Source organism: Haemaphysalis longicornis, unplaced genomic scaffold, assembly GCF_048455015.1.
Source record: "Haemaphysalis longicornis isolate Haplotype H1 unplaced genomic scaffold, Haemaphysalis longicornis Haplotype H1 scaffold_7, whole genome shotgun sequence".
NCBI classification, from domain to species: domain Eukaryota; kingdom Metazoa; phylum Arthropoda; class Arachnida; order Ixodida; family Ixodidae; genus Haemaphysalis; species Haemaphysalis longicornis.
Genome location: NW_027526422.1, coordinates 8,850,803 through 8,877,043, shown reverse-complemented (window position 1 = coordinate 8,877,043; position 26,241 = coordinate 8,850,803). Strand labels below are relative to the sequence as shown.

Below are 26,241 nucleotides of genomic sequence, written 5' to 3'. Positions count from 1 at the left end.
ATTCTTATTTCTGTCGTATTTTCAACGAGCCCCTCATTTCCTATTCTGATTCGCTATATATATATATATATATATACAGGGTGTCCCAGCTATCATGCACCAAGATTTAAAAAAAGAGCATTGGAGTTACTCGAAGAAAACCTAGTGCATAATGTTTGCGGTACTGTGGAGAAGTGGACAGTATTTTTTTCGTTAGTTATAGTTAATTAAATAATTGTAATTAATTATCTAACTCGGTAATTACTGTCCTGATCCCCAAAGTGTCAATGAAGCACTTGTAGGTACCTGCGAGGGGCATCCAACGGCGGTATTTTCAGCGAAGAACTATTTGCGTACTCATTTATTCTGGCTGATAAAGAAAACCCGCGAAATACGAAAAATACCACGTGACCACGCTCCCGCGCGTATCGTAAAGCAGCGCCCCCAAATAAGTTGATTGAAAACAACTACTTCGCCTGTCACCCGCCCGAAGAGACAGCGTATCACCTTGATAATGGCATGCATGGAAGGAGCAGCAACAGCAAGATTCGCGGGGCGCGTGTGCAGATAAGGCACAAACGCGGTCGCGATTTCTTCTTTCTTTTGTTTATTTCGTTCTGGCTAACTGAGACTCAGCCTGTTTGAGGGCATTGCTTTACGAAGCGCGCTCACGCGCGCGGAAGCGCCGTCACGTGGTATTTTTCATATTTCGCGGGTTTTCTTCATCATTCAGAATAAATGAGTACGCAATTAGTTCGTCGCTGAAAATACCGCAGTTAGATGCCCCTCGTGGATAACTACAAGTGCCTCATTGGCACTTTAGTGATTAGGACAGTACTTCTCGAGTTAGATAATTAAATACAATTAATTAGTTAAGTCTCATTAACGAAAAAAATGCTGCCCGCATCTCCACAGTACCGTAAACATTATGCACTAGGTTTTCTTCGAGTTACGCCATTACTCTTTTTTTAAATCTTGGTGCATGATAGCTGGGACACCCTGTATATATATATATATATATATATGCTACTGACGCTTTAGTTTTCCGGATTATGAGGGCATTCCCACCTAGCCTCTGGTGTCGAGATAATACATGTGCAAGCAGAACGCAGTCGAATGGGTTCCGCAAACTCATTAGGTTCCTAATGTCAGTTTGATCGAATGTCATTACAATTTTTTTCGTCTGGCAGCATACAATGTCATTTAGAACGAATGACATTCGATGGGAATAACATTTCATTTGCCATGTTGCAGGGGTATTACTCGCCTTCTGCATTTGTGTCGCGTCCGTGCTTTTTCTGTAGCCTGCTTAATCGTGTGCCAGCACGCTTTTGAGCCCATGTGCTTCGCCTTATCGGCCGTCGATGACCCGAACGCGCGCGGCACGGCGTGGTACATTGCTAAGTCCAGTGGCCTTGACACACATGCGCAGCCTCATGATCCCGGCCTACGTCCTGCTCGGGGTGCTCGTGTGTATGGCCATCATACTCACGGCCGTCTTCCTGTTCTCAAAGAACAAGACCAAAGGCAACGCGTTCTGGGAGTGGGCAGCGGTCTGCGACGCCCCCCAGTGCGCCGCCGTGGCCAAGTGAGCGTGGCGCGCGCAGCGGACGTCCACCAGCCAGTCAGAGTGACTGAATGAAGTACCGAGAGAATGAAAAAAAACCTTTAATAATAGGAGGGAACAACCGATGGACGTACGTTATACTTTCCCGAAGCGTAAAATGGTTTTAAAGGACGCATTAAATCACGAGTTTGGGGGCCAGGCGCGTAACATGAGCTGAAACGCCAATGATGTGGTGATGAACAGCGCGCACTTTACGGGACAAAGAGAAGACAGCAGCACTAGCATACTCAACTTTGACCCGCCAAGTTTACGCTGTTCTATCATTGCGAGTTATACCGACTGGCCCCGCTGTGGACGCTTTTGGAGGTGAGGAACCTTTCTGGCACATATGTCCGACCGCGTAACAAATCCGCGAGTTCTGTGAAGGAGGCTGAATTTATTTCGGGAGCTGCTTCCCAGTTTTCTTGAAAGGGTCTTCGAATACACGTGCTTAGGAGTCCTAATTGCTTCTAGCCTGCCCGGGCCCACTCCCGTCGATTAAATATGCAACAATGAATTAAAAAACGGCAGGTCACGTCCACCGTACGTACACAAAGAAACTCTCCCAAAGAAACTAAACTAGTGCTTTAAAAGTCTACCACCCGGCCTGTTCTCGAATTAGCATCTCCACCCTGTGGGCCTTACAAGCAAGCAGAAATCAAATTCAGGACATTGAAAAGAAAGCTGTACGATGTAGTCCTGTCGCTATGACTGTTACTTACTTAACGCTGTCTTCAGCACTGTCTTCTTTGAATTTGGCAGCATTCTCAAAGCGCCGGCGTGGTCATAGGACTGAAATATATGCACTGCATCATAAATAGTTCCCGCCTCCTTTCTCAGGGCGCCATGCTAAATTTTGACAAACCATGTACGACTGGTAGTCAGTCAGTGTTAAACCTGAACCCCTAGTTAGCTCGCACGAACAAATTCAAATTGAGGTATTTTCCACGCGTTATTGGAGAATAAAACCTTTTTCCTGATTCAGCCCGCTCTCTTTCTGTAACTGCATTTATATCCGATTTTCCTTCATCTTGATTCGCATGAAACCGTTGTTTCATTGCAATGTCAATTTGGAGTATTTTCTTGCTAGATTTTTAGTGCATTTACTCACTAATCCTGATGTCCTTTCTTTAGCGTTCTTCTTCTTGACCGCGGTACTTTTCTGATGGAGGGGAAAAGCAAAAACGCTCGTGTGTTCGAGATTTCGGCGCACTTAGAAGATATACCCAGGTGGCTAAAGTTAATCCGGAGCCCTCTACTACGGCACGCCTCATCGCCTGTGTAGCGTCGGCACGTAAAACCTCATAATCAACCAGTCAATTTCGCGTTCTTCTTCTTCTTTTCTTTTTGTTTTTTTATTTGTTTTGTGTCTTTTTTTGCCATGCCCCGCTATCGTCTACATGGAGGTGCTGAGTTTATACTTTATCTGCCCCAACTCACAATGAATGCCGAGCAAACACTTGCCCCGTCTTGCTTTCGTGTAAATGCTTGTGTGTTGTGATTAGGTTCTTCTTAAAGGGGTCCTGAAATACCTTCCGCCGATGCATGGATGTACATGTAACCAAATAAGACAATGTATTAGCAATCTCCTCCCGCAAGAATTTTGTTAAAGCGATGAGTATTAGCTGAGAAATCGTAAATCAAAAACCGCGCATTATCGTCGCGCCGCGTTTCCTCCTCTTTTCAACTGTTGACGGCGCGCGAACACTCCCTCCCATGATGCTGCGCTAGTCAGCGGTGACGTACTTCCGCATTACGCTCCTCCGACTGCCGTCTGCTACGGGCAAGTTTTGTTGACACCATGAATTCCGCACTCCGCTCAAGGATGGATAAGCGAACGAAAAATCTGGCCGCATGTGTGCGGTGGCCTGGCCTTGCCCTTTCGCGGTGTACGTTGCTGCAGTGCAGCACGTGACTTTTAATCGGCGGCGAACTCGCAGCCGCTGGGGAGGGTCTTGCGCTCGGTCCCTTTCATGCACCGCGCACTGTTTATCCAAAAAGCGCCGTATCAGATGTGGGCCCGCTGGTGCCGGGTCTTATTTTGCGGTGGTGGTAATTCCTGCCGGCGCCATGTGAAAAAGGCATTTTAAACCGACACAGAATTCGTGCACAAAACGCTTCAATCATGTGACCAGTTCAGCTTGGGGCAACGCGTGGTGGAGAGCGGCAACGTTGGCAAAACATGCTCCGGCGCGGCTCTGAGCTTTCTAGCGCTGGAGCGAGCGCCTTTCTTTGACGATCTCAAACATAGGTTACCTTGGCAACAAGGCACAAACCGCCCCAGAAGTCAGTTACGGTTGCGTGATCCCGGTTCAGCTCGGGGCCCCACCTCGCGATATGTGGGCACTGCAGGCGTACCACTCACTCCCATTGGGAAGTGTGAGATGCGTTTGGCATTACAGGAGGCGATGGTGTGTTGTGGACGCCTTTGTTTCGCGATGAAATGCGACGTTGTGCTTCTGCGGGTGGATAGTGCTTCCCATGGTCTGGATTATCTTTCTCGAGCGACGTACGACTCAACCTCGCATGGGGTATGTGCAGTGTGCGTGGCTAAAAGCCATCTCGGCTTGCGCGCCAGAGTTGAGTGACTTGCTGTTCGTCCCCGCAAACCGCGCGCGAGGTGAGTGCCGAATTTACGACGGGCAGGAGGAGGCAACCCATCGTCTGTCAATCGCGGTTCAGACTTGCAACGCATGTTGTGACGTTGTGTTCGTTCGAAGCGCATCTCTGGATTGTTTTGAAGTGGAAAAAAATGTATCCGTCAAACCCGGGCATTCGGCTCAGGGCGTTCTCTGCGATTGCACGAAAGAAGTGCCACGGGGCTTCAACGCTTTATTTATGGAACGTACTCCGGTAAGAGAATATCCATGTCGTGTTATGGCCGTGTTGGCGTTTGTTTTACACTTGTTTCGTTTGTCGTAAAATACCCAAGCACTCCGGCACTCCGCTGGCAGATCAGCCGGCGAGTCGACGCTGAGCAGACGGCTCATCTCTTTGCCGGAAGTGCGTGAAAAAGCCGCCCAATAGCAGGATGTCTAGCTCATGACGAACATCTGGGAATCGATGATGTAGACATGTGAAGATGGCGGCGTCCAAAAACACGAAGGAAAGGGTGAGAAAAAAGCGACAAACTTTGCAACAAAAGTGTGAGCTTTCCGCTGCGCGTAAAAGAGTAATACTTGGCCCAGATGACCTTGACGACCCAATCTAACGATTGCGCTACTTCATTTAGTGTGCTCAAAATGCCTTTCAGGGCCCCTTTAAAGGAAAATGGAAGAAACTGTAGGGCGAATATTATTGAGCTCAGCTGTGAGCTCACCTGCATTCAAGTCAGTGCGGGATGGTTATATACCGTATTTGCACGATTCTAGCGGGCATTTTCTTAAACTAGCCTCAAAATTTTCATGCGCGTTACAATCGGGCTTGAAACCTAAGTTTTCTGTCAATGTTTCCCGCTTTAGCTTTAATGCTCCCAGAAATCGGATAAGCAAGTTTATGAAGACAAGAAATTCTTAATGCCAGAGTTGCGTACGTCAAATAGAATCTGTTCTGCCAGGGCATTGGTGAGGTGTTTTTTATATATATTAGCGCGGTAGAACTGGCGTAAGGTTATTTTCTCTAATTCTTATCAGTAAACGTACCTGCGGAGGTCAATATGAGGCGCGTTCGAATCGTGGCATGTGAGAGAAAAGGGTCGAATAAAGAACTTTAGACGCTAGAAAGCACAGAAAAGGTAGAGAACAGCTTCGCCACTGTGGTAGGAATCTCAGCTCACAAAACCCATCAAACACTGGCCTGTCGTCATATTGCGTCCGGGAGATGAATCTCGGTGGGAACGGTGATGAAACGAGGCAAGCTGGTAAAGTGGTACAAAGACATCCACGGCGTTTCCGAACCGCGGAGTTTGCTTGGCACAGGCATCAGTGGATGGGCGTACAATGGTGACGGGGAGCCTGCGCTGGACGGCCCCACGCAGCAGCGCCTGTCGCAAGAAGTACGACACGCAGGGATGCGACGTGTGGCCAGTGAAAATCGTAAATCCGAAACCGCCGCAAACGCACCAAACACCTGTTACTGCTTCTGTCCCGCTCCCGTCAGTACTCCGCTCCTCTCCCAACCAACCTCCTCCGGGTCTCCACATGTCTGAAACGCGAGACGTTCTGTAGCACGTGGATTTGTTTGTCGTACAATATGCGGGGACGCTAAGGATAAGGATAGCGTCCCGGGCATGTTGGTTTTCCACAACGAAACATTATTGCGCAAAAAAGGGGGGACACGGACCGTGTGTGTCCGTCCTTTACTTCGTCCATGTCTCCCATTTTTTTGCAATTATTTGTAGTTACGCTGAGGGTGTTGAAGGCCGACAGTACGACGAGGCGCATGAGGATTTCGCTTCAATATCTTGACGTGGATTCTCGCAGGGAGATATTCGACAAGCGCGGTGGGATAGGAGACGCGGCCGTGGCCGTGCTGCTCTGCATGGGCGTCACGGCACCGCACCTGACTGGCCTGGGTGGCGGATTGATCGCCCTCCTTTACCGCAAGTGAGTGCATTGCCCAAAACAAAAGTCCTCCACTTGTAGCCAACCCCCCGCGAGAGTGAAACCCTTCCCGGCGATGAAAACATGCGGAGTGCCTTTACCATCTGCGGGAAAGAAAAATGAGATTTACCTTAAAGTACTCGAGTTCACAATGAACATTTTTTCCAAGTTCAGTTCTTTTCGTTCAGTCATGTGAGTAATAATGCATCGATTTCTAACATTGTATCAAACTTTATTGTCTGGAGTATAGCAGCTGCAGGTTAAGACATGTCTCGTCGTTCAGTTTGCAGGTGTGAAAGGTTACACACTTTGAAGAACTACGAAGTCATAAACATACTTTGCTGATGGCTATATTTATTCTTGAAGGTGGGATGGGGTACAGGGGCCACAAAATAAAACGGACCAAGCGAGCGGTGCGCGAAAAACATCGGCGTGGCACTTTCCGGACCAGCGCCAGCTGAATTCTCATACGTGGCCTTAGCTGGTCAGTGCATGTCAGTTTTCTGGATTTTAAGGCCCACACGCATGCGTAAAATCGAGTGCTCGCTCAACGACGTACGCCCCCCGCGATGACATGCGCCACGGCCTTTACGACGACCGACGACGTCGCAGAGGGCGAGTGACCACATATCGCCACAACCATAGATATAATATACTGACTCCGCAACGCGCGCGTAAACCATGGCGTGAACCAATGCGGCGCCCCATTGTGGCGACCAGTTCAACTACATTTTAACTCAAATAAATTCCTATTCTCAAAAAAGTACGTATATTTATTACAGAAGCAACTCAAACAGTTCTTGGGATATTAAAAACGGTAAGGATTAGTATGTATACTTGACAGGCACAAAACCCTTCACTACATTTGGCGTAAACTGCCTTGCTCCCATAGTTGCTCGTTGCTTCGCGTATTTTGTCCGGTTGTTTGCTGTCCGTATTTTGCAAATTACTTCGTTTTATCGTATAATTAATCGCAAAGTTAGCTTGCTTATTTATCAATGTGCTGTCTTGTTATGCGACCTGACCGCCAGACAACATCACCACGACAGGTCTACGCCAACAGCGTCCGGCCGTGCGCCCGTTCCGAAAGGAAATATTCAAAAGTGAAAAAGACAAAACAACAAAACACCAAATTCATAAACCTAGCGAAAACAATTAAAAATGTCTTATACATCGCCATATTACGACGAAGACAAAAATAAAGAACCGCGAGAAGACAAACCGGAACAGGAAAAAAAAAAGGAAAAATGACAGCATCTTCCCGTGGGGAACCCTGATGAGGATGCAGAGCATCGTGCGCGGTTCCGTGTGGTTCCATTGTGTTTCCGTTATGTCGAGTGATCCGGTGTTTACTACCGCCAGAGGGAATTCCGCGTCCGGATCCACACCGCTGCCAAAGGCACGCAAGTACTCTAGTGTTCAGGTCAGTAGGCGGTGGTTCTCGAGGCGCCGAAACTCGTCCATCATGTTCTTGTCGATGTTGTCGTCTCTGTGGTAGAATCGGTAGTCTACGTCAGCGTTGGTGAGGTAAAGGTTGTTGACATTGGTGCACCGGCTGAGAGCAATGTACACGCCCTTCTCTTCGTAGCTTTGCCTTCTCCTTCTTCTTCTTCGGCGGTTCCCTTACGGGAAGATGACGACGGTGGGTGAACGCGAAGCTATCTCGTGATGGATTCTTTGGTTGGCCAATCCCTAGGGGCATCCTGCCACAATTAGCATCAGAGGCGCTGCGGACGGGGCTGGTTGAGCTGCAAGGCGCGTGGCGCTTCCCGCCACAGCTTTCCCACGGGAAATTCAGCATCCCCCTCTAAAGTTTTCAGTTCGTCGTTTCCGTTGATGTTCAGCTTCGCGTGCCTTCATAGTATCAGTAGCTTCTTGACGTAGTTTGAATGAGTCAAGGACATAAGGCGCGTTCGTAGCACTTGCTCCTGTCCCGGTTTTAAAAAGTAGTGGGAAGAGCACCGCGTACCTCCCGTTGCGGCCAGAGAGTCGTGGGATCGAAACCGGGCGCCGCTAACTATTTTTTTTTATATAGTGTAGGGGGAGAGGTGCGGACAACGGACGGACGCCGGACATAGCCCCGAGCAAGAGATGCTTTGCATGTAAAAAACTTTGGTTGATTCATCTGTCATAGTAATCAGTAAAACACGAAAGGGAAATGTGCGGCGAAATCTGCAGCTGAGCATAATTTGCGGGTCGGCGGCTGTCTTGTTACTGTGCTTGGCGAGCGACATCCTGCTGGTGGGTCGCTTTGGCAGAGGTGTACTGGCGTGATTTCTGTGACGGATATGACGTCAGTGAAATCTTGTGGTATCGCGGCATAAAACACTTTCGTGTTAAAATATAAAACCCGAAAACGAACAACCCTAAGTATAACGTACTCGTTAGTACTAAAGGTTGCTTCCCCGCAAGAATATCCTGTGTGCAGGGGCGTACCCTTTAGAGGCTGCTTGCCTCGTTGTACCGTAAAAACCCGCGTATAATACGAGGTGTAATTCGGGGACATCAAAACCATAAAAAAAATTTCATCCGCATATAATGCGAGGTAAAGAGCACAGAAAACATTTATATGCACTGCAGTTACCGTTCAGTCATTGTCAGTTTTCGCTGGCACTGTCTCCCGACGTCCGTTCAGTCATCGTCAGGTTCGCTGCCGCTATCTCCTGAAGTCGCCTTTTCGGAAATGTCTTCCCACAGAAAGTGGTCCTCAGTGCCATCAATAGCGTTTGAAATGCCGCATTTCTTAAAAGAGCGACTGACGAGCTCCTCTGGGATGCTGGCCCACGAATTCGCGATCCAGCCACAAAGCACCGCTGGAGAAGCCCGCGTCAGCCAGCCGGTAGCTTTCGCTTACGGGTCACCTGACCTCATCCACTCTTGATACAGGACCTGATGCAGTCTTTGAAAGGCTTGTTGATGCAAACGTCTAGCGGTTGCAGCTGGGATGTCATTCCTCCTGGAATGACAATGAGTTCGGTGCGGGGTTCGCGCAACAACTTCTTCACGGAATCAGCCAGGTGGCAGCGAAAGGCGTCCAACACGAGCACTGACAGGAACCCCAACAGTGGTCCAGGCCACCGACACCACACAGATTTTATCCAGTCAAGCACCAGTTGCTTTCTCCACCCGCGAATGCTGCATTCGGTGACGCCGAACTGCCGTCCTGCGGCGCAATTCCTGATGGTCTCGGCACATAAAATAACTTTTCTTTTATTTGCAGCCGAATACTGCCTTCGTGCACCCGACATCGTGATAGACTTTCGGTGAACGTGCCGATCCTTCGCGTGGTCAAAACAATCAAAATGGCGCCGGCTGAGAGAACAGAGAAGCAGCAGCCAGCTAACGCCACCGCAAGACGGCGCACCCTCCGCTGAAACCGAAATTGAAAGTGCAAATTTTCGGCTGAAAACATTGGGATCCACATATAATACGAGGCACAAATTTTACATAGTAAAATTTGGAAAAAAACCTCACATTATACGCGGGTTTTTACAATACTGACGTCACTTCCATGACGGATATGACGTAAGCGAAGTCTTCGTGTATCCCGGAATGAAGCACTATTCGTGTTAAAAAGAAGAACCGGCCACGTATCTGCTGAGTTCGCTGCAAATCTCATCGAAAGATGATAGTCCTCCACTGGCACCCTTGCCGCGTAAATGCCTTTCTCCTCTTACAACCCTCCCCCCTTTCACGCTCTCCCCCCGTATCGCTCCTCCCACGGTAAGGGCGGAGGAGGTTCGCTCAATTCAATTTTGCCGTGTTGTGCTGCCTGCGCGCCATCTATTGGAATCTTTCGTTTCTTTTGGACTTCTTGGAATGCCACCACATGGTGTAGGCCATAGAGTTTCTAGTGAGAAACTCTATGGTGTAGGCATGGGCGCGAGCGTATTAAGTGCGAATGCACTTCTTAAGCGACCCTGAACCTGCGTCCACCGGCGATGTCCGCGCACGTGGAGATGGGCGCGCGCTGCCTGGCCGCTGACATGGCACATACCCACGTGGGGGATTGGCCAGGAATCTCCTCGTCTTCCTTGGCAACGGGGGGAGATGGGCACGCGCTGCCTGGCCGCTGACATGGCACATACCCACGTGGGGGATTGGCCAAGAATCGGGCGTGAGAAGGGCTAATGCACCTGCTTAAAGGAGTACTGACACGAAATTTCAAAGCTGAGATCCGCTCTAGCAATCAAGTACAACGACAACACAAATAGGTGTCTGTGAATAAATGCATCTTTCTTTCTTTGTAGTTGTGTGTGTGTGTGTGATCTCTCTTTCGCGAACATTACCGAACCGCGCAAATTCAACTCGTGCATTCGCACTTTCACATTCTTCCCCTCGGGGAAATGCGGGGAATTTTTTTGTTTTCTGGATTGAGACAGTGAGTTCTTTTTATTTGGTATTTAGCTCGCATTTACTGGCGAGGCACGCACGAGGCAACCACTTCAGTGCGCCGTTACTGGTTACGTCGGGCTCCGCGGGATGGCGGTACTTGTCTGTTCTAAGTACATGAAGTGTGTCGGACGTTCCAAACTCTACCCCACCGAAAGCGAAGTAATGCGTTGAGCCCAATGTGAGCGCAATTAGTTACATCTCTGTTGAAACCACAGTTGAGAATCGGGTTGAAACGGAGCAGACGACGCACGCCGGGGTTTTTCTTCACTTCAGCTGCGGGCACAGTGGCGCAAGCCGCGCCATGTCCGTGGCGCAGCGGCCATGTCCGTGGCCGTTTCCAGCGTTGCCAAGCGAAGAAATTCACAGCTCAACTTTTTAAGCAATACCACCTATTCCATTTCTTTTTGCTTATAGCTGTGTATGTGTTTGTTGCTGTACAATACCTTACGCATTGGGCTGACCATCGTCGGTGTCTGTATTACCTGTAGGCATTGCACATGAATGTCCTCGGTTCTGTGTTCGTAGTGTAAAGTTTTGTGTCTGTTGTCCAAAAACATTTTTCTAGAAGGCACACAGACATACAGACAGATCAAAATTTTTAATTTTAAGTAGGCCCAAAACAACTATTGTCTTCTAAAAAATAACAAAACGCACCAACCATGTAACCCCCTCAAACTGCACAAAACTGAGTAATTAGCTAAGTTGACACGTTTAATTGTTATAATACAAATGAACACGATTTGTCCAAAGGAATGCGAACTCAAAATGAAGACAAGCGTCACAGCGATGCCTTCATTAAGTGTTCGTCGCATACCGATCCAAATCACTCAGTCACGCATGGAGGTTTATGGTCAACTTGCTGTAACTCTAATGAACTGTAGAGAGAACAAAATTGGCAATAACCGAGCTCCAGACGCACATACTATCTCGAAGCTGAAAACAAATCCATATAACTGCCGGCCGCTGCAAGGAACCATGCTCTCTTGACGCGCTGAGTGAGGCACCGCCGGGTCCCACATTCAAGAGAAACGACTCAATCGAGGGACTTTCACCAAAATCGAGAAAATTGACATGCAGTCACTGGCGAATGACTCGCATGCGCACTCAGCTGTCTCGACAGTAGGTGCTGGGCCGGCAGTTGTCGCTCCAAAGTTTTCTCGCACCGCTCACGTGGTCCATTTCATTTTGTTCGGCGTCTTGTGACTGGACGAACCCGGTGCAGGTCACCGATGCACGGCGAAGGCTGCTCTCTCGATTGGAGTTTCGTCACTCCACAGGAGTTGACCTTCGCATGTAAATCACCACCCCACCTCTTTTCGTTTTCCCACACAGACCACCGTGTCATCCTTGTCGTAATAAAGATATTGATTCAGTGGCTTAGCTCGGCTATGCCAGGATATACGTAGCGTGAGCTAAGATTCAGCTGGTTCTTCTTAGGTTTCCTGGTTGTCTAGGCTTCGCTGATTATCAGGCTTACTGCTGCTAAAACGATTTCCGATGCAATACAATTCAATCCAATCCTGTCGCGGAGGCGGCGGCTCTGGCGCGCCAGCTGTGCGCCGTGAGATGTCACTGCTCCTCGCGCATGCGCAGCACGGCTCTCCAGGAGCCACGTGAAACTGTTCAACCTCGGCCAGTGTAGCTCATGCTACAAAATATATTTATTCATTTATTTTGTGACCGCCTGAAGGTCAGATTGTACCGTGCTCAAAATTATGGCCTGAGCGGGTGAAAAAAATATTCTATCGTAAAGCGAAGCTTGCTGCTGACGCGCGGCTCCATAGGACGTTACCGGGTTCAATTTTGCGGAAGGATTCACCGTTTCCTGCTGCTTGCTAATTTCTTTGTGTTTTGGTTTCCTCCTTGTTTTGTGTAATATCCAAAGAGGCCGTGAAGACAAAATAAATGTTTGGCTCATTAAAAAGACGTCTTTGTCCCGACAAATAAGCTACCAATTTTATCGCTAAGTTCGAACGGATATCTATCTTTTAGAGAGAACATACGAAGCAGTCGCGACTCCCCACCCGTTATCGGGCTGTTTTTCTATGACGTCAAAGAATTTTGCTTGTGCGATTGGCGACCACCAAACCAAGACACCGCAAAGAAACATGACCGGGCGATTGTAGTGAGGCGTCTATGAATCATACAGTTTCGTTTGATCGTATCCCTTCAATGCTAACGTGAAGTTAGCACACTGATAGCAAAATTTTGACACGGAAGTGTTTTATTCCGGGATACACAAAGATTTCGCTGACGTCATATCCGTCACGGAAGTGACGCCAGTACAATGAAACAAGCGGCCTGTAAAGTGTCACCCCTGTACACAGGGTCTTCTTGCGGAGAAGCAACCTTTAGTACTAACGAATACGTTATTCTGAGGGTTGTTCGTTTTCTGGTTTTATATTTTCACACGAAAGTGGTTTACGCCGGGATACACCAAGATTTCACTGACGTCATATCCATCACGGAAATGACTCTAGTACACTTTTTCCGAAGCTACCCACCAACAGGTCAGCGCTCGCCAAGTACACCCACAAGGCAGCCGCCGACCCGCAAATCATGCTCAGCTGCAGATTTCGTTGCACCTTTGACTTTCGTGGTTTATCCATTCGTATGCCAGAGGAATCAACCAGTTTTTTGTGTGTGTGCGTTTGCCCATATTACGTCGCTCCTGCGCATACCGTAACGGGAAATAAGACATTTTCGTAATATTCCTCTTTTTTTTTTTAAGTTAGAAAACGTCTTTCACGGCTGGAGTTGGACCAAGTGAGTTACCAAAGACTCTCAAACAGAACAGAGTTGTATTTTGTCTTCATGGCCCTTTAACGTCAAAAGGCAGTGGAGAAACTGAGCACCCCTGTCCCCCTATACTCGTTCGTCTATCTATGTACTCTGCTAGTCTGTCTTTCTGTTCTTCTCCAATGTGCTTTTTCGTTTTGCGCCACCATCGTTGGTGAGGCTGTGGCAAAATCTATCCTTTCAGTAGTGTTTTGGCTGTATAAAAATGACCCGTTTTTTTCCAGTTTCTCTATTCCTAACGCACAATGTCGTAAGGCTCGCTATCGCTACCATTTACACTAAAGGGAGCGCCTCGGGTGATTGTTGTAACAGAATCTGTGTAATCCCCAACAATGAATGTGTGCTTCACGACCTTTCCTACTTCGCAGATTTAAGCGCCTTCTCGGCCACAAAGTGGGGCATCAGGTTGTGAATGAATTATAAAAGTTGTTCTTCATGATGCTTTTCAGCACTATGTACGTTTTGGCACCACTTATCCTTATGCCCTGGTATGAGAGAAGCGGAGTTCCTTATATCTCGGTGCAGCTAGGTGCTAGGTGCCCGAACCTATGTCCACATCGGTGTGACCGACCGCCTCGGGTGAACTCGGAGCGGAACAGAACATGAAGATGCGGCGCGAAAAACTTAGGGTGCGGGAAACGAGGCGAAAGAAGTTGGAAAAAATGGGATATCCCGTTGAGCAAAGCGGCGGATTAGAAAAAAGCGGCAGAGCGAAAAGAAGAGCGGCAGTTGCCGGTACACCGCCCCGAGTCGTTCTATTCCGGAGCCAACCGGTCGTTCACGTAGCGCTGCTAGAGCAACCGGCGCGGAGTGAGCGCCGGAAGTTTCTTAGTGAGGCACGCTGTATCATTTGTCCGTGGTGTGCAGCAATTCGTCGGTTCAATACAGCATTTCAAATACGGTCACTCGGCAACCCCTTTCAATTTTAGTTACGAATGCCTTTAATTCCGAGTTGATGCAAAGCTGTATATTATAAAAGAGAACACCATATCTACGATATAAAAAATAACCGCACTGCGACCCTCAGGTTTTGTGTTAAAGATTCATCCGTTACCATTGAAATGCAAAATCATTAACTGCCCTATTGTGCGGAAAATGCCCATCGCTTTCAATAGTAAAAAACAAAAAAAATTGCGGAATTTGTGCCAAAGTGGGTAAGTGTACTAGTTGCGATAAAGTAAATGAATTAGTTGTGTTTTTTTTTTAAATTCAGGTACGTCGAAGTTTGTATGGGAATCAAACCCGATACTCCGGATCTAGGTACTGAGTGCGCAACCACCACGCTACATAAGCAACCATCAGCAGCAGAACAAGAGTCAGCCATGTGCGTGAGGCACTGACGTCACATCGCATGATAGGTGAAGGTCACGGCACGTGAGAAGAGGGCTGCCTTGGAAGCTGCGGCGAAAAGGTCGCTGTACCCTCTGCTTGCCCCAGTCATTCGAGAACGAAGGCGAAGGAACGAAATCGAAGGAAGAGCATGGGTGGTCTGGACGCGCTCGCGAGCTCTGCGCTTATTTGCGAGCGAGTGCAGAGCTCGCGAGTGCGCCCATACCGGCCGTGGAAAGAGACGCAAGAAAAATGTCTTATCGCCACAACGCTGGACGTGACACGTGGTAGTGATCGCGCTAAAACACGGGGAATACTTGCCGCACCCCAGCCGCATCCCGGGGCTTGCGTACTCGAAAACTCCTCACCTGGGGTACCCTAAGGTCTCCGCATTCCTACACGTTAAGGAGTCTTAAGTGTGTCCCCCGAATCTTCTGCCTCTTTTCGTCCCCGTGCAATCCAAAAACAGCACAGGAATACACCACACAGCCACTGCGATCGCAGCTTGTTCCTCACAAACGCGGAACACAGCCGACTTCCGCTCTCTGCGCATGCGGGTGTTTCAGGTCCGCACAAAAAGTTGAAGTTTTGGATTCCCTGGGGGTGTCTCCGGCAGGTGCGACAGCAAACGTGACGGCATTAAAACGCGGTAAGTGATTGCTTTCAAAGCCTTAAACGCGATGGTTAAATAAATATCTACAGGTTTACACAAATAAAATATTGCGCTTGTCGAAACGTACGTTGCATATGCGGAGACCTGTCTAAGGTTATTTCCTCATGCTTCCCTACGTTCTTCCAAGATTCATCTCTCTCTCTCCCTCTCTCCCTCTTATATATATATATATATATATATATCCCACCAGGCGGGCATTTGTTCACCAATTTCTTTCTGACTCAAAAAAATGTTTCATCTGTTTCTATAACCCATCACAACCTCCCCTTTGCTTTCCGAGGTTTTGTTGATTGCCAACCCCTGTTAAATACTCAAAAAGGCCGCGAGAAAAGAAGGTGAGAAAAGACAGAGACACAAGATAAAACAATAAAAAGTAAAAGTTTACCGACGTTTCAGGCAGAAGACTTCTTTTTTTTCAGAGTTCAGGAAAGGAAGTCCTCTTCCAGAACCGCCAGTAAATTTTGATTTTTTAATGTTTTCCTGGTATGTATCTACTCTGAAGATGGTATAGAACACAAGAAAAGAAAACTCCGAGCAAGGTAGAAACCAGAAACCACGGTTGTTGCCAACGGTTCAGCAAAGTGACAATTGCCCTGATGTAGGTAAGTCTCTTTGCTGAAACGTTGGCAACAATCGGGGTTTCTACCTTGTTTGAAGTTTTCTTTTCTTGTATATATTTATATATATATATATATATATATATATATATATATATATATATATATATATATATATATATATATATATATATATAGCAGAACAGAGAGATACGGGACGAGGGACTCGGTAAAGATACATATCAATGTTGCAGTCGTCATTGCCAGTGCTATTCGGCTTTTTTTGGAAATATTTAATAGGGCCGAATGACGTGTGCTTGTCACGTTTCTTTGATTCATTGATAAATAAGCGAAAATATAAGTCGAGAAAAAAAAATCCGCCGTTTTCCGGGAGCGGGACTCGAACCCACATCTCCGCATAACCGGTGCGGTGCGTTCACCATTACGCTATCCCCACAGCTTTTTTTTTTTTTTTTTTTTTTTTCCAAACACAATTTTTTATTTACAAGGATATACATATATACATAATGCACTGGCACGCTCGATGCGGTGACCAATGCTGGTACGCGTACATACTGTCGCCGCAGGGACTCCAATCACCTTTAGGCGTGCCTTCACTTGAGCCGCAGAGTAAGCAACGTAGTGGGACTGCGGTGGCAACAACGAACAAACAAGCAGGAAAATATGACATCCTGAGACAGAGTAATATCAGAGTACATGAACTGGGAATCATGTGGAGGTAACATGTTCACATATGAGTGTAAACTCTGGGCAAGGATGTACAAAGCCTGTTCAGAGGGGAAAAGCGTCTCTACAAAGTACTAGTGAGGCAAGATCACAGCCATTGCCAGCGCTGCATCTCTTTTTCTTTAAAGCGCTGCAGTGCTTGGCATCCTTTTTGCAGTGAGTCGCGGAGCTCCGTGTCAGAATCTGATGCCCCCAACACGCTCACTGTCCATTCAGCCTTTGCCGTGAAGTGCCTCCAGGTAGGCCTGGGGTTCCTGGCGCACTCCACTGCATCCACTCGGGCCCTCCACAGCGAGTGGAGCCCCAGGACAAGCACGCAGTCCCGAAGCGCCTTGTTCTCTGTGGGCGCACTCAAGTGCCGGAGGCCTGACCACGACAGGTCCCATCGCTCGGTGTACGCGGTCTGCAGCTCGTCCCAGAAGACGGCCGCGGCGTTACAATCTGTGAGGACGTGTTCTGCCGTCTCGCGTTTTCCACAGAGGAGACAACCCGCGCCGCCATGGAGAAAGAAGCCCTTATCCTCCAGACGTGCCTTTGCGGGCAGCACCCCCATGTGGAGGCGGAAGAAAAAGTCCTTTGAGGCGGTGGGCACAGGGAGTCGTCTTACTCGCTTCAAGACATCGTTAGGTATTGGGGGTTGTCTGTAGAGAGGGGGCGGCAGGACCTTCTCCACGAGGTCCCAGTATAGTTTTCTGGGTTTTGTTTTGAGCAGATAATCCCAAGAGAAATGCTGCTCGAGCATGGCTAAGGCTAGCGCGATTTCTTTGTAGAACCTCGTTCCGCGCGTGTCAAAGCAGAGTGATGCTGTCGTGGCAAGCCACGGGGCCAAGTGTCTGGTGCCCAGGCACTGCGTGGCTGCCACTAGGAACGGATCGCGTAGACCCAGAAAGTACAAGAATCGTTGGATAGTGAGTTTGAGCTCCGCGTTGACGAGCCCAAATCCACCCTTTTCTAGGCTCCAGAAGAGGTTTGAGCGGCGCATGGGCTCGAATGTGGACCGCCAGAGAAACACCGCCCAGGACCGGTGCAGCCTATTCAGGGTGTCTGCGTCGATGGAAGTTATGCGGGCCCCGTACAGCACTGCGGGGTATGCAATCGCATTGCACACATGAGCCCTCGTGAATAGAGCAATGTTTCTATTTCTCCATGGTTGCAGCTTTCTTTCCGCAGCTGACAGCTTGGGTTTCCACCGATTTTTGACTGCGACGCTTTGGTTGAGGTTGACTCCCAAGTAATTGGACATCTCCTCTTCCCAGGCCATTCCAAATAGGTGACTTGGTTTGGAAGCCCAATCACCCAACCAGGCTCCCCTCGACTTAAGTAAATTTATCTCTGCTCCCGAAAAGCGGCAAAACTGGTTTGCTAGTTTAATTACCTCGCCCACTTGTGATCCACGAGTGCAGATGAAGGCCACGTCGTCCGCATAGGCGAGAACACGGAGCTCCTCGTCTCCCATCTTCAGGCCATTGATGACCTCGGATGCAAGGGCCATACGGCAAAGTGGCTCAAGATAGAGGGTGAATAGGATGGGTGACATGGGGCAGCCCTGGCGCACCGACCTGTGGATGTCTATGGCCGTTCCCACAGACCTATTTGTTACTACGCAGGTAGATATGTCCTCGTAGCAAGTTTTGATCCAATCGATCATTGTGTCACCGATTCCGCAGTGTTGGAGGAGATCCAGTAGAAAATTGTGGTCCACCTGATCGAACGCTTTCCTCAGGTCCAGTTGAACGATGGCCAAAGGTAGCAGACCTGATTCAGCCGCCTCGATGGCTACCCTCATGCGATGTAGGTTGGAATTGATGGACCGCCCCTTGAAACCGCATGTCTGGTGAGGACCAACTACAGCGCTTAGTGCACTCTCCAGCCGTCTGGCGAGAACTCGGGCCAGGATCTTGTAGTCCGTTGAGAGAAGGCTGATCGGACGGTAATCGGCAACGTCGGGGATAGAATCGGTGGGTACTTTTTTGGGGATTAAGGCCAGGTGGCTTGTCCGCATGGAGGATGGCAGGCGCTTCTGTTTTCTTATTTCTTCGAAGACCATGGCTAGGATGGGGCTCAGTTCCTTTCTAAAGGCTATATAGAACTCTGAGATGATACCATCCGGTCCAGGAGATTTGTTCCGCGGTAGGCTCTTGATGGTACGCTCTATTTCCGCTTCTGTTATGGGGGTGTTGATCAAATCTTTGGTTTCTTCAGGTATTTTGGGAATTTGATTTAGTACTTCAGCTGGGATTGCATCTAAGACTGACCGTCGAGAGAATAGTTCTGCATAATATTCAGCGAAAGCTCTTGCGACTTCCTCATTGCTTCTTGCCACACCCGCGGGATGTTTGACCTCCGTGATGTTTTTCTGTGCCGAGTTCTCCCTTTCGAAGGCTGCAAAAAGCTTCGATGCGGCTTCTCTCTCGACTTTAAAGCGGGGGTTTATATTTACAAAGAGCTCTGAGGCCGGTCAACTAGCGCCGCCCCTCGACTACCGCGGGAGACGTAGAACGTCTTCTTTCCCAGCGGCCGCCACGTAGAACGTGGTCGGAGGTCGGGGTTAGCAATTGGCATATCCGAACTGCTGGAGCCAGTGCCTCGTAATGCATGTAGCAGAACAGAGAGATACGGGACGAGGGACTCGGTAAAGATACATATCAATGTTGCAGTCGTCATTGCCAGTGCTATTCGGCTTTTTTTGGAAATATTTAATAGGGCCGAATGACGTGTGCTTGTCACGTTTCTTTGATTCATTGATAAAAACGGCGGATTTTTCTCGACTTATATTTTCGCTTATTTGACCGGCCTCAGAGCTCTTTGTAAATATAAACCCCCGCTTTAAAGTCGAGAGAGAAGCCGCTGTGGGGATAGCGTAATGGTGAACGCACCGCACCGGTTATGCGGAGATGTGGGTTCGAGTCCCGCTCCCGGAAAACGGCGGATTTTTTCTCGACTTATATTTTCGCTTATTTATCAATGAATCAAAGAAACGTGACAAGCACACGTCATTCGGCCATATATATATATATATATATATATATATATATATATATATATATATATATATATATATATATATATATATATAGCAAAAAAAGAAAGACACACGTCGAAAAAAGAAAAGGTTTAACGTTTCGGCCGAGGGACCGGCCTTCGTCGTTCTGACGAAGTATTCTGAGTATTCTGACGAAGGCCGGTCCCTCGGCCGAAACGTTAAACCTTTTCTTTTTTCGACGTGTGTCTTTCTTTTTTTGCTACGACTTGCCGGTGTCCAAGAAATATTTTCCTGCAATATATATATATATATATATATATATATATATATATTTATTTATTTCGAACAAGGTAGCGACCACGTTCGCTACCTTGTCAGCGCGCCCTGACGAAGGCAAGTCGCTTGCTGAAACGTTGGCAACAAACGTCGTCGCTACCTTGCTCGATTGATTGATTGATTGTAGGGTTTAACGCGCCGACGCAACGCAGGCGATGAGGCGCGCCGTAGTGGAGGGCTCCGCATTAATTTCGACCACCTGGGGATCTTTAACGTGCGCCGAAATCTCGTACACACGGGCGTTTTTGCTTTTCGCCTCCATCAGAAAAGCGGCCGCCGCGGCCGAGAATCGAACCCGCGACCTCGTGCTCAGCAGCGCAACGCCTTAGCCACTAAGCCACCGCGGCGGGTCTACCTTGTTCGTCTAAGTCGTGTTCCCTACCATCTTCCCAGCAGTATTGGTGCCTTTATATATATATATATATATATATATATATATATATATATATATATATATATATATATATATATATATATATATATATATATATATATATATATATATATATATATATATATATATATATATATATATATATATATATATATATATATATATATATATATATATATATGTCACGAAGACAAGGACGATGCAGTTGTGTTGAATGAGAAACACGTTTATTGGAGCGAACTTGTGCTCCCCTAACAACTCAAAAGAATACAGAGGCCGCGAAGCAGCGGTCAACAAAGTGACTTGCACAGGCGAGTGTCGTCGAATCGAATGCCCCGGCGTCCGCACTGCAGGCTTTTTATCCCTCGGCGCGCGTGGTTCTCGAAACGTCGATTTGCATCGAGAACATAGTAGATCCAAGAAGATTATTCTGGGCTGTTCACGTTAGATCGGAATGCTCTCCCTATCACAACAGATAACACATGCGGCACAGAAAGAAAGAATGGAACACGCGCTTCCCTTGGCGCAGAGATAACACAGACCGGCGCAGCCGGGCGGTAAAAGCAAAACACAAATAAACAAACCCAATGTATGGTTCGCGGCATTACCCCCCCCCCCCCCCCTCTAAGAGTGCATCGACCCGATGCTAACATAAGCGACAGTCCGAACAAATGAAAAAGTTCGTCATCGTCCGTAGAAAGGTTTTAAGCGAACCACGTGGACGACTTCAGGCCGCGTGCGTCGTCGTGATGTGCGGGAGTCACCATCGGGGATCACTTCGTAGGTAAGTTGGCCAACACGTCGTAGAATCTGGTAGGGTCCGAAATACCGTCGCAGGAGCTTCTCACTGAGTCCGCGTCGTCGAATGGGAGTCCAAACCCACACACGATCCCCTGGTTGGTACTCGGCGTCTCGGCGTCGGAGGTTGTAGCGGCCCGCATCCACCAGCTGCTGGTCCGTTATACGAACTCGAGCGAGCTGGCGGGCCTCCTCCGCACGTTGAAGATATCCGTGGACGTCGGCGTTGAGGTCGTCGTCTTCTACGTGCGGAAGCATGGCGTCGAGCATCGTAGTCGGCCTTCTACCGTAGACAAGCTCGAACGGCGTCACCTGTGTCGTCTCCTGGATAGCCGTGTTGTATACGCAAACGTGCCATACGGGAGCACTTCGTCCCAAGTCTTATGTTCAACGTCAACGTACATTGACAGCATATCTGCGATTGTCTTGTTCAGACGTTCTGTTAGTCCGTTCGTTTGGGGGTGGTACGCCGTCGTTCTTCGGTGATCCGTGTTGCTGTAGCGTAATACTCCTTGCATCAGCTCCGAAGTAAATGCCGTTCCGCGGTCTGTGATTAGGACTTCCGGGGCTCCATGTCGCAGCACAACTTGGCTTATAAAGAACTTCGCCACTTCTTGTGCAGTCCCCCTCGGAAGAGCGGCGGACTCTGCGTATCGCGTCATGTAGTCTGTCGCTACGACAATCCACTTGTTCTGTGATCGTGACGTAGGGAACGGGCCTAAAAGGTCCATTCCAATCTGTTGAAATGGTCTCGATGGGACGGCGATCGGTTGCAGAAGTCCGGCGGGTCTTGTCGGCGGCGTTTTTCGTCGCTGGCAGTCACGGCAGCTCCGGACGTAGTGGGTGACGTCAGAGGTAAGGCCGGGCCAGTAGTACCTCGCCTTGATTTTTCCAATAGTGCGGGCTGTGCCCAGATGTCCGGAAGACGGGTCGTCGTGGCAAACTTCCAAAATTTCGTCACGAAGGTCCGCGGGGATGACGAGAAGGTAATTCGCTCTTGTTCCGGGGCTGAAATTCTTCTTCACAAGGACGGAGTTTCTCAGGCTGAATGCTGGTAAGCTGCGTTTGAAGGTCCTAGGAACGGCAACGTTGCATCCCTCGAGGTACTCGATTATGACGCGTAAGTCGGGGTCGGCACGCTGCTGGGCGGCTAGGTCGCTCTCCGTCACGATCCCGAAGAACGCGCTGTCTTCATCAGTGTCTTGTGGTGGTGGGTCGACGGGGGCGCGGGACAGGCAGTCGGCGTCGGAGTGTTTCCTGCCGGATTTATAAACGGCTGTAACGTCGAACTCCTGCAGGCGCAAGCTCCACCGCCCAAGACGGCCAGAGGGGTCCTTCAAATTGGCGAGCCAACACAGCGCATGGTGGTCTGTTACAACCTTGAATGGCCTTCCATACACGCATGGGCGAAATTTTGAAATCGCCCATATAATAGCCAGGCACTCTTTCTCAGAGGCAGAATAGTTTTTCTCCTCCTTCGACAGACCACGGCTAGCATAGGCGATTACCCTTTCGCAGCCGCTTTGCTTTTGGACAAGGACGGCACCCAAGCCTATATCACTGGCGTCCGTATGCATTTCCGTTTCGGCATTTCCGTCGAAATGAGCGAGCACGGGCGGGCTTTGCAGGCGTTTTTGCAGCTCGCCGAATGCTTTTTCTTGGTCGTTTTCCCAGCTGAAAGGGGTGCTATCTTTCGTCAAGCGCGTGAGTGGTTCTGCAATGCGTTCGAAGTTTGCGACGAAGCGCCGGTAGTATGCGCACAGCACGAGAAATCTCCGCACGCCCTTCTTGTCTTTCGGCCTTGGGAAGTTCGCAATGGCTGAAGTTTTTGCCGGGTCAGGTAGGACTCCCGCGGCGTTGACGACGTGGCCCAAGAACTTGAGTTCCCCGTATGCGAAACGGCACTTTTCAGGCTTCAGCGTCAACCCCGACGTACGAATGGCCTCGAGTACAGACTCCAACCTTGCAAGGTGTTCGTCGAAAGTCCGGGCGAATACCACTACGTCGTCGAGGTATACGAGGCAGGTGTGCCACTTAAGGCCAGCTAGCACGTGCAGTGTCCATGACTCTTTGAAACGTCGCTGGTGCTGTACACAGCCCAAACGGCATCACCTTGAACTCGTATAGGCCGTCTGGGGTTATAAATGCAGTCTTCTCTCGGTCTCTCTCGTCCACTTCAATTTGCCAGTAGCCGGTCTTCAGGTCCATCGATGAGAAGTACTTCGCGTGGCAGAGGTGGTCGAGGGCGTCGTCGATTCGGGGGAGGGGGTACACGTCCTTTTTCGTGATTTTTCGGCGAAGCAGCGGTCAACAAAGTGACTTGCACAGGCGAGTGTCGTCGAATCGAATGCCCCGGCGTCCGCACTGCAGGCTTTTTATCCCTCGGCGCGCGTGGTTCTCGAAACGTCGATTTGCATCGAGAACATAGTAGATCCAAGAAGATTATTCTGGGCTGTTCACGTTAGATCGGAATGCTCTCCCTATCACAACAGATAACACATGCGGCACAGAAAGAAAGAATGGAACACGCGCTTCCCTTGGCGCAGAGATAACACAGACCGGCGCAGCCGGGCGGTAAAAGCAAAACACAAATAAACAAACCCAATGTATGGTTCGCGGCAATATATATATATATATATATATATATATATATATATATATATATATATATATATATATATATATATATATATATATATATATATATATATATATATATATATATATATATATATATATATGTATATACAGTATTCTTTTACCGTGAAAATACCATCATAGAAAAATATTTCGCCCATATAAAGCCCTTCGAAGCAGCCGAATCACAGTGGTAACAACGATTGCGAGTTTATATATATTATGGACCCTAGTTCCCTTGTCCGAGAGTTGACGTTTTGTATGACCCAGTGTACGAACAGGGACAACATTCAGCGCGCCAGTTTGCGGGGCTGCGAGAAATGTCTAAACGGAAGCGGGGGCTTTACGGTATGCCTTTGGAACCTGTATTTTATAAGGTGCTTGAAAGCCGACGTAATGATGACACTGGCAGCATATTTTCGTGTACGGTTTCCTGGCAAAAAAAGTATGGTATACGTGTTGAGAACGACGGCGGATTTAAATCGACTAGAGAAAGAAAGTGGACGGCAGCCGTGCGTCGTAGGATGATCTTAGTACAAACCACACGCATGTTTCTTTTGTTTCCGGGGGGGAGGGAAGGGGAATGGCGGCCTTCTCTGAGCATTGCGTTCAATGTAACTCAGCAAGCTATAGAGAGGAGGAGAAAAGCGTAAGGAAAGGTCCAGAGGTAATCCAGGCTTAGAGCCCGGATTGCTACTCGGCACTGGGGAAGGGGTGTTCAGGGGATGAGCTATAAATTTGGAGCATTCGAACGAGAAGAATTTCTGTGAGAAAATTACTTTGGTTTCGTGCCCAGGCTGCCGTCATACACCGCACTACACACGATGCACACTTGCCTTATGAAAACGTTCCCATCACTTGGCATAAAGTAACGCCGTACGAGGTACTACTTCCTCTATCTCGTCTGCACGTTGGCGTTGGTAAGATGTACTCGTTGTTGCAGGCGCCAATGCTTCCATTGTTCCTGGTGCCGTTGCCGGCTACAAGGCGCTGCACTCCAAGATTGGCAGGCTACCCTGGAAGGACCTCTTCCTACCTGCCATCCGCCTGGCCAAGGATGGCTTCGAAATCGGGCCTCACTTGGCCGAAGCCATAGCCAGCAACCAGCAACTGCTGAGCCAGTCGCCTTTGCTCAAGTACGCACACGGGACGCCGTTTCTGAATTCTTGGCGCACCGGGAGTAACAAATACGAAGTAATGACAGTCTGCTAGCAGCTCTTTTTTCTCGCAGTGCTGAGGTGCTATTGAGCCATCACTTAAATTAAGCATATGCGAGAGTACCAGAACGTATTATTTTTGGATAGCTGTGCTGAGGTTGACATTCGTAGCGACAATTGCACACCAAAGGATGGCGACAACATCGCAAAGGAAAATATTTGCCTTCCTTTGCGCTGTTGTCCACATGGGCGTACACCAACTTGCCTAGTTTTCCACACTCATTACTCACTGATGTTGACAACCGAGCTTCATACAGGCTTCAAGATAATTCGTAGTGGCGAAAATTGTATCTGCCGATAATGCCCATTTTTGGCATTTTAGCACACTAAACGCGTTTCGGCCGACCGTGTTACACTCGCATTGTCGGTACAGACCACCCTGTTCGCCGCCTTTACTGCCCTCTCCATGTGCAGAGAACGCTTCACGATCAGTGCGACCGGATCCATCTTGCGCAAGGGCGACAAGCTAGTGTAGCCCGCCCTAGCCGCCCTTCTGGAACAGCTGGCCGCGAACGGACCGGACTTCCTGTACAATCAGACACTAGCCGACGAGATCGAGAAGGACGTTGCTGCTGAAGGTACGGGAAACTCTTGTGCTCCTTTGGCTGGGGAAAAATCGAGAAGAAAACGATGCAGGCAACATTTACTATACGTTTCACCCGTTCCGACCAACAATCCTTCTGAATGGGCATGACTTAAAACAAATAATGGTCCAGGTGAAGGTGAGTATCGTATCAATATATTACCTGAAGCAGAAATTCACGAAGTTCTTATTGCATCGTTGAAACAGGAACGAGAAGGGATGAAAATGGGTTAGTGTGTAGCTCCCAACTGAACATGCCTCGATGACAATTGTCAATTAAATGAAACTTCGAGCAAGAAGGATAGTAATATCGCCCTTTACACGGCTCTAGTAGTAGCTAACAAAACGCTCCGAACTCTATTTGGAACTTCAAGACACCCGTTTGTACCACATCACACACAATCAGCTTCACGTAAATGCCTCTTAAGAGTGGCAGTAGGCGTGCAGTTATTCAATGCGAGATTACCGCTTTTTTTAAAGCCGTGATGTATGAGCTAAGTTCACCACTACAGGCTGAGATGTCGCTTTAGAATAAGGTATACGTGAGTGTGGATAGCGTGTTGTCTGTTAATCTCAAAGTGCGCTAGGAAATGTGGGCAGGCTTACGTAATTGGGAGGACAAGGTGCAGTTCAAGTGTGCCCAGCTTGTGACTGTATGTGCTAAAGA

The 26,241-nt window shown here is 48.6% G+C and overlaps 1 protein-coding gene across 1 annotated transcript; it reads left to right on the top strand.

Moving 5' to 3' along the window:
• Positions 1 to 1,403: 1,403 nt before the first annotated feature.
• On the top strand, positions 1,404 to 25,466 carry LOC144144998 (glutathione hydrolase 1 proenzyme-like). Its single transcript, XM_077676497.1, has 4 exons — positions 1,404 to 1,567; positions 6,007 to 6,098; positions 24,718 to 24,910; positions 25,406 to 25,466. Exons 1-4 carry the CDS (start codon positions 1,404 to 1,406, stop codon positions 25,464 to 25,466), a joined length of 510 nt encoding a protein of 169 aa, XP_077532623.1.
• The last annotated feature ends 775 nt before the right edge of the window (positions 25,467 to 26,241 follow it).

What these genes read in the sequence shown, in the direction of transcription:
- LOC144144998 (XM_077676497.1), top strand. Translation starts at nt 1,404, where the DNA reads ATGCGCAGCCTCATGATCCCGGCCTACGTCCTGCTCGGGGTGCTCGTG. An exon ending in CAGTGCGCCGCCGTGGCCAA is followed by an intron (nt 1,568 to 6,006) that starts GTGAGCGTGGCG and finishes GGATTCTCGCAG; the next exon opens with GGAGATATTCGACAAGCGCG. An exon ending in ACCGCACCTGACTGGCCTGG is followed by an intron (nt 6,099 to 24,717) that starts GTGGCGGATTGA and finishes TCGTTGTTGCAG; the next exon opens with GCGCCAATGCTTCCATTGTT.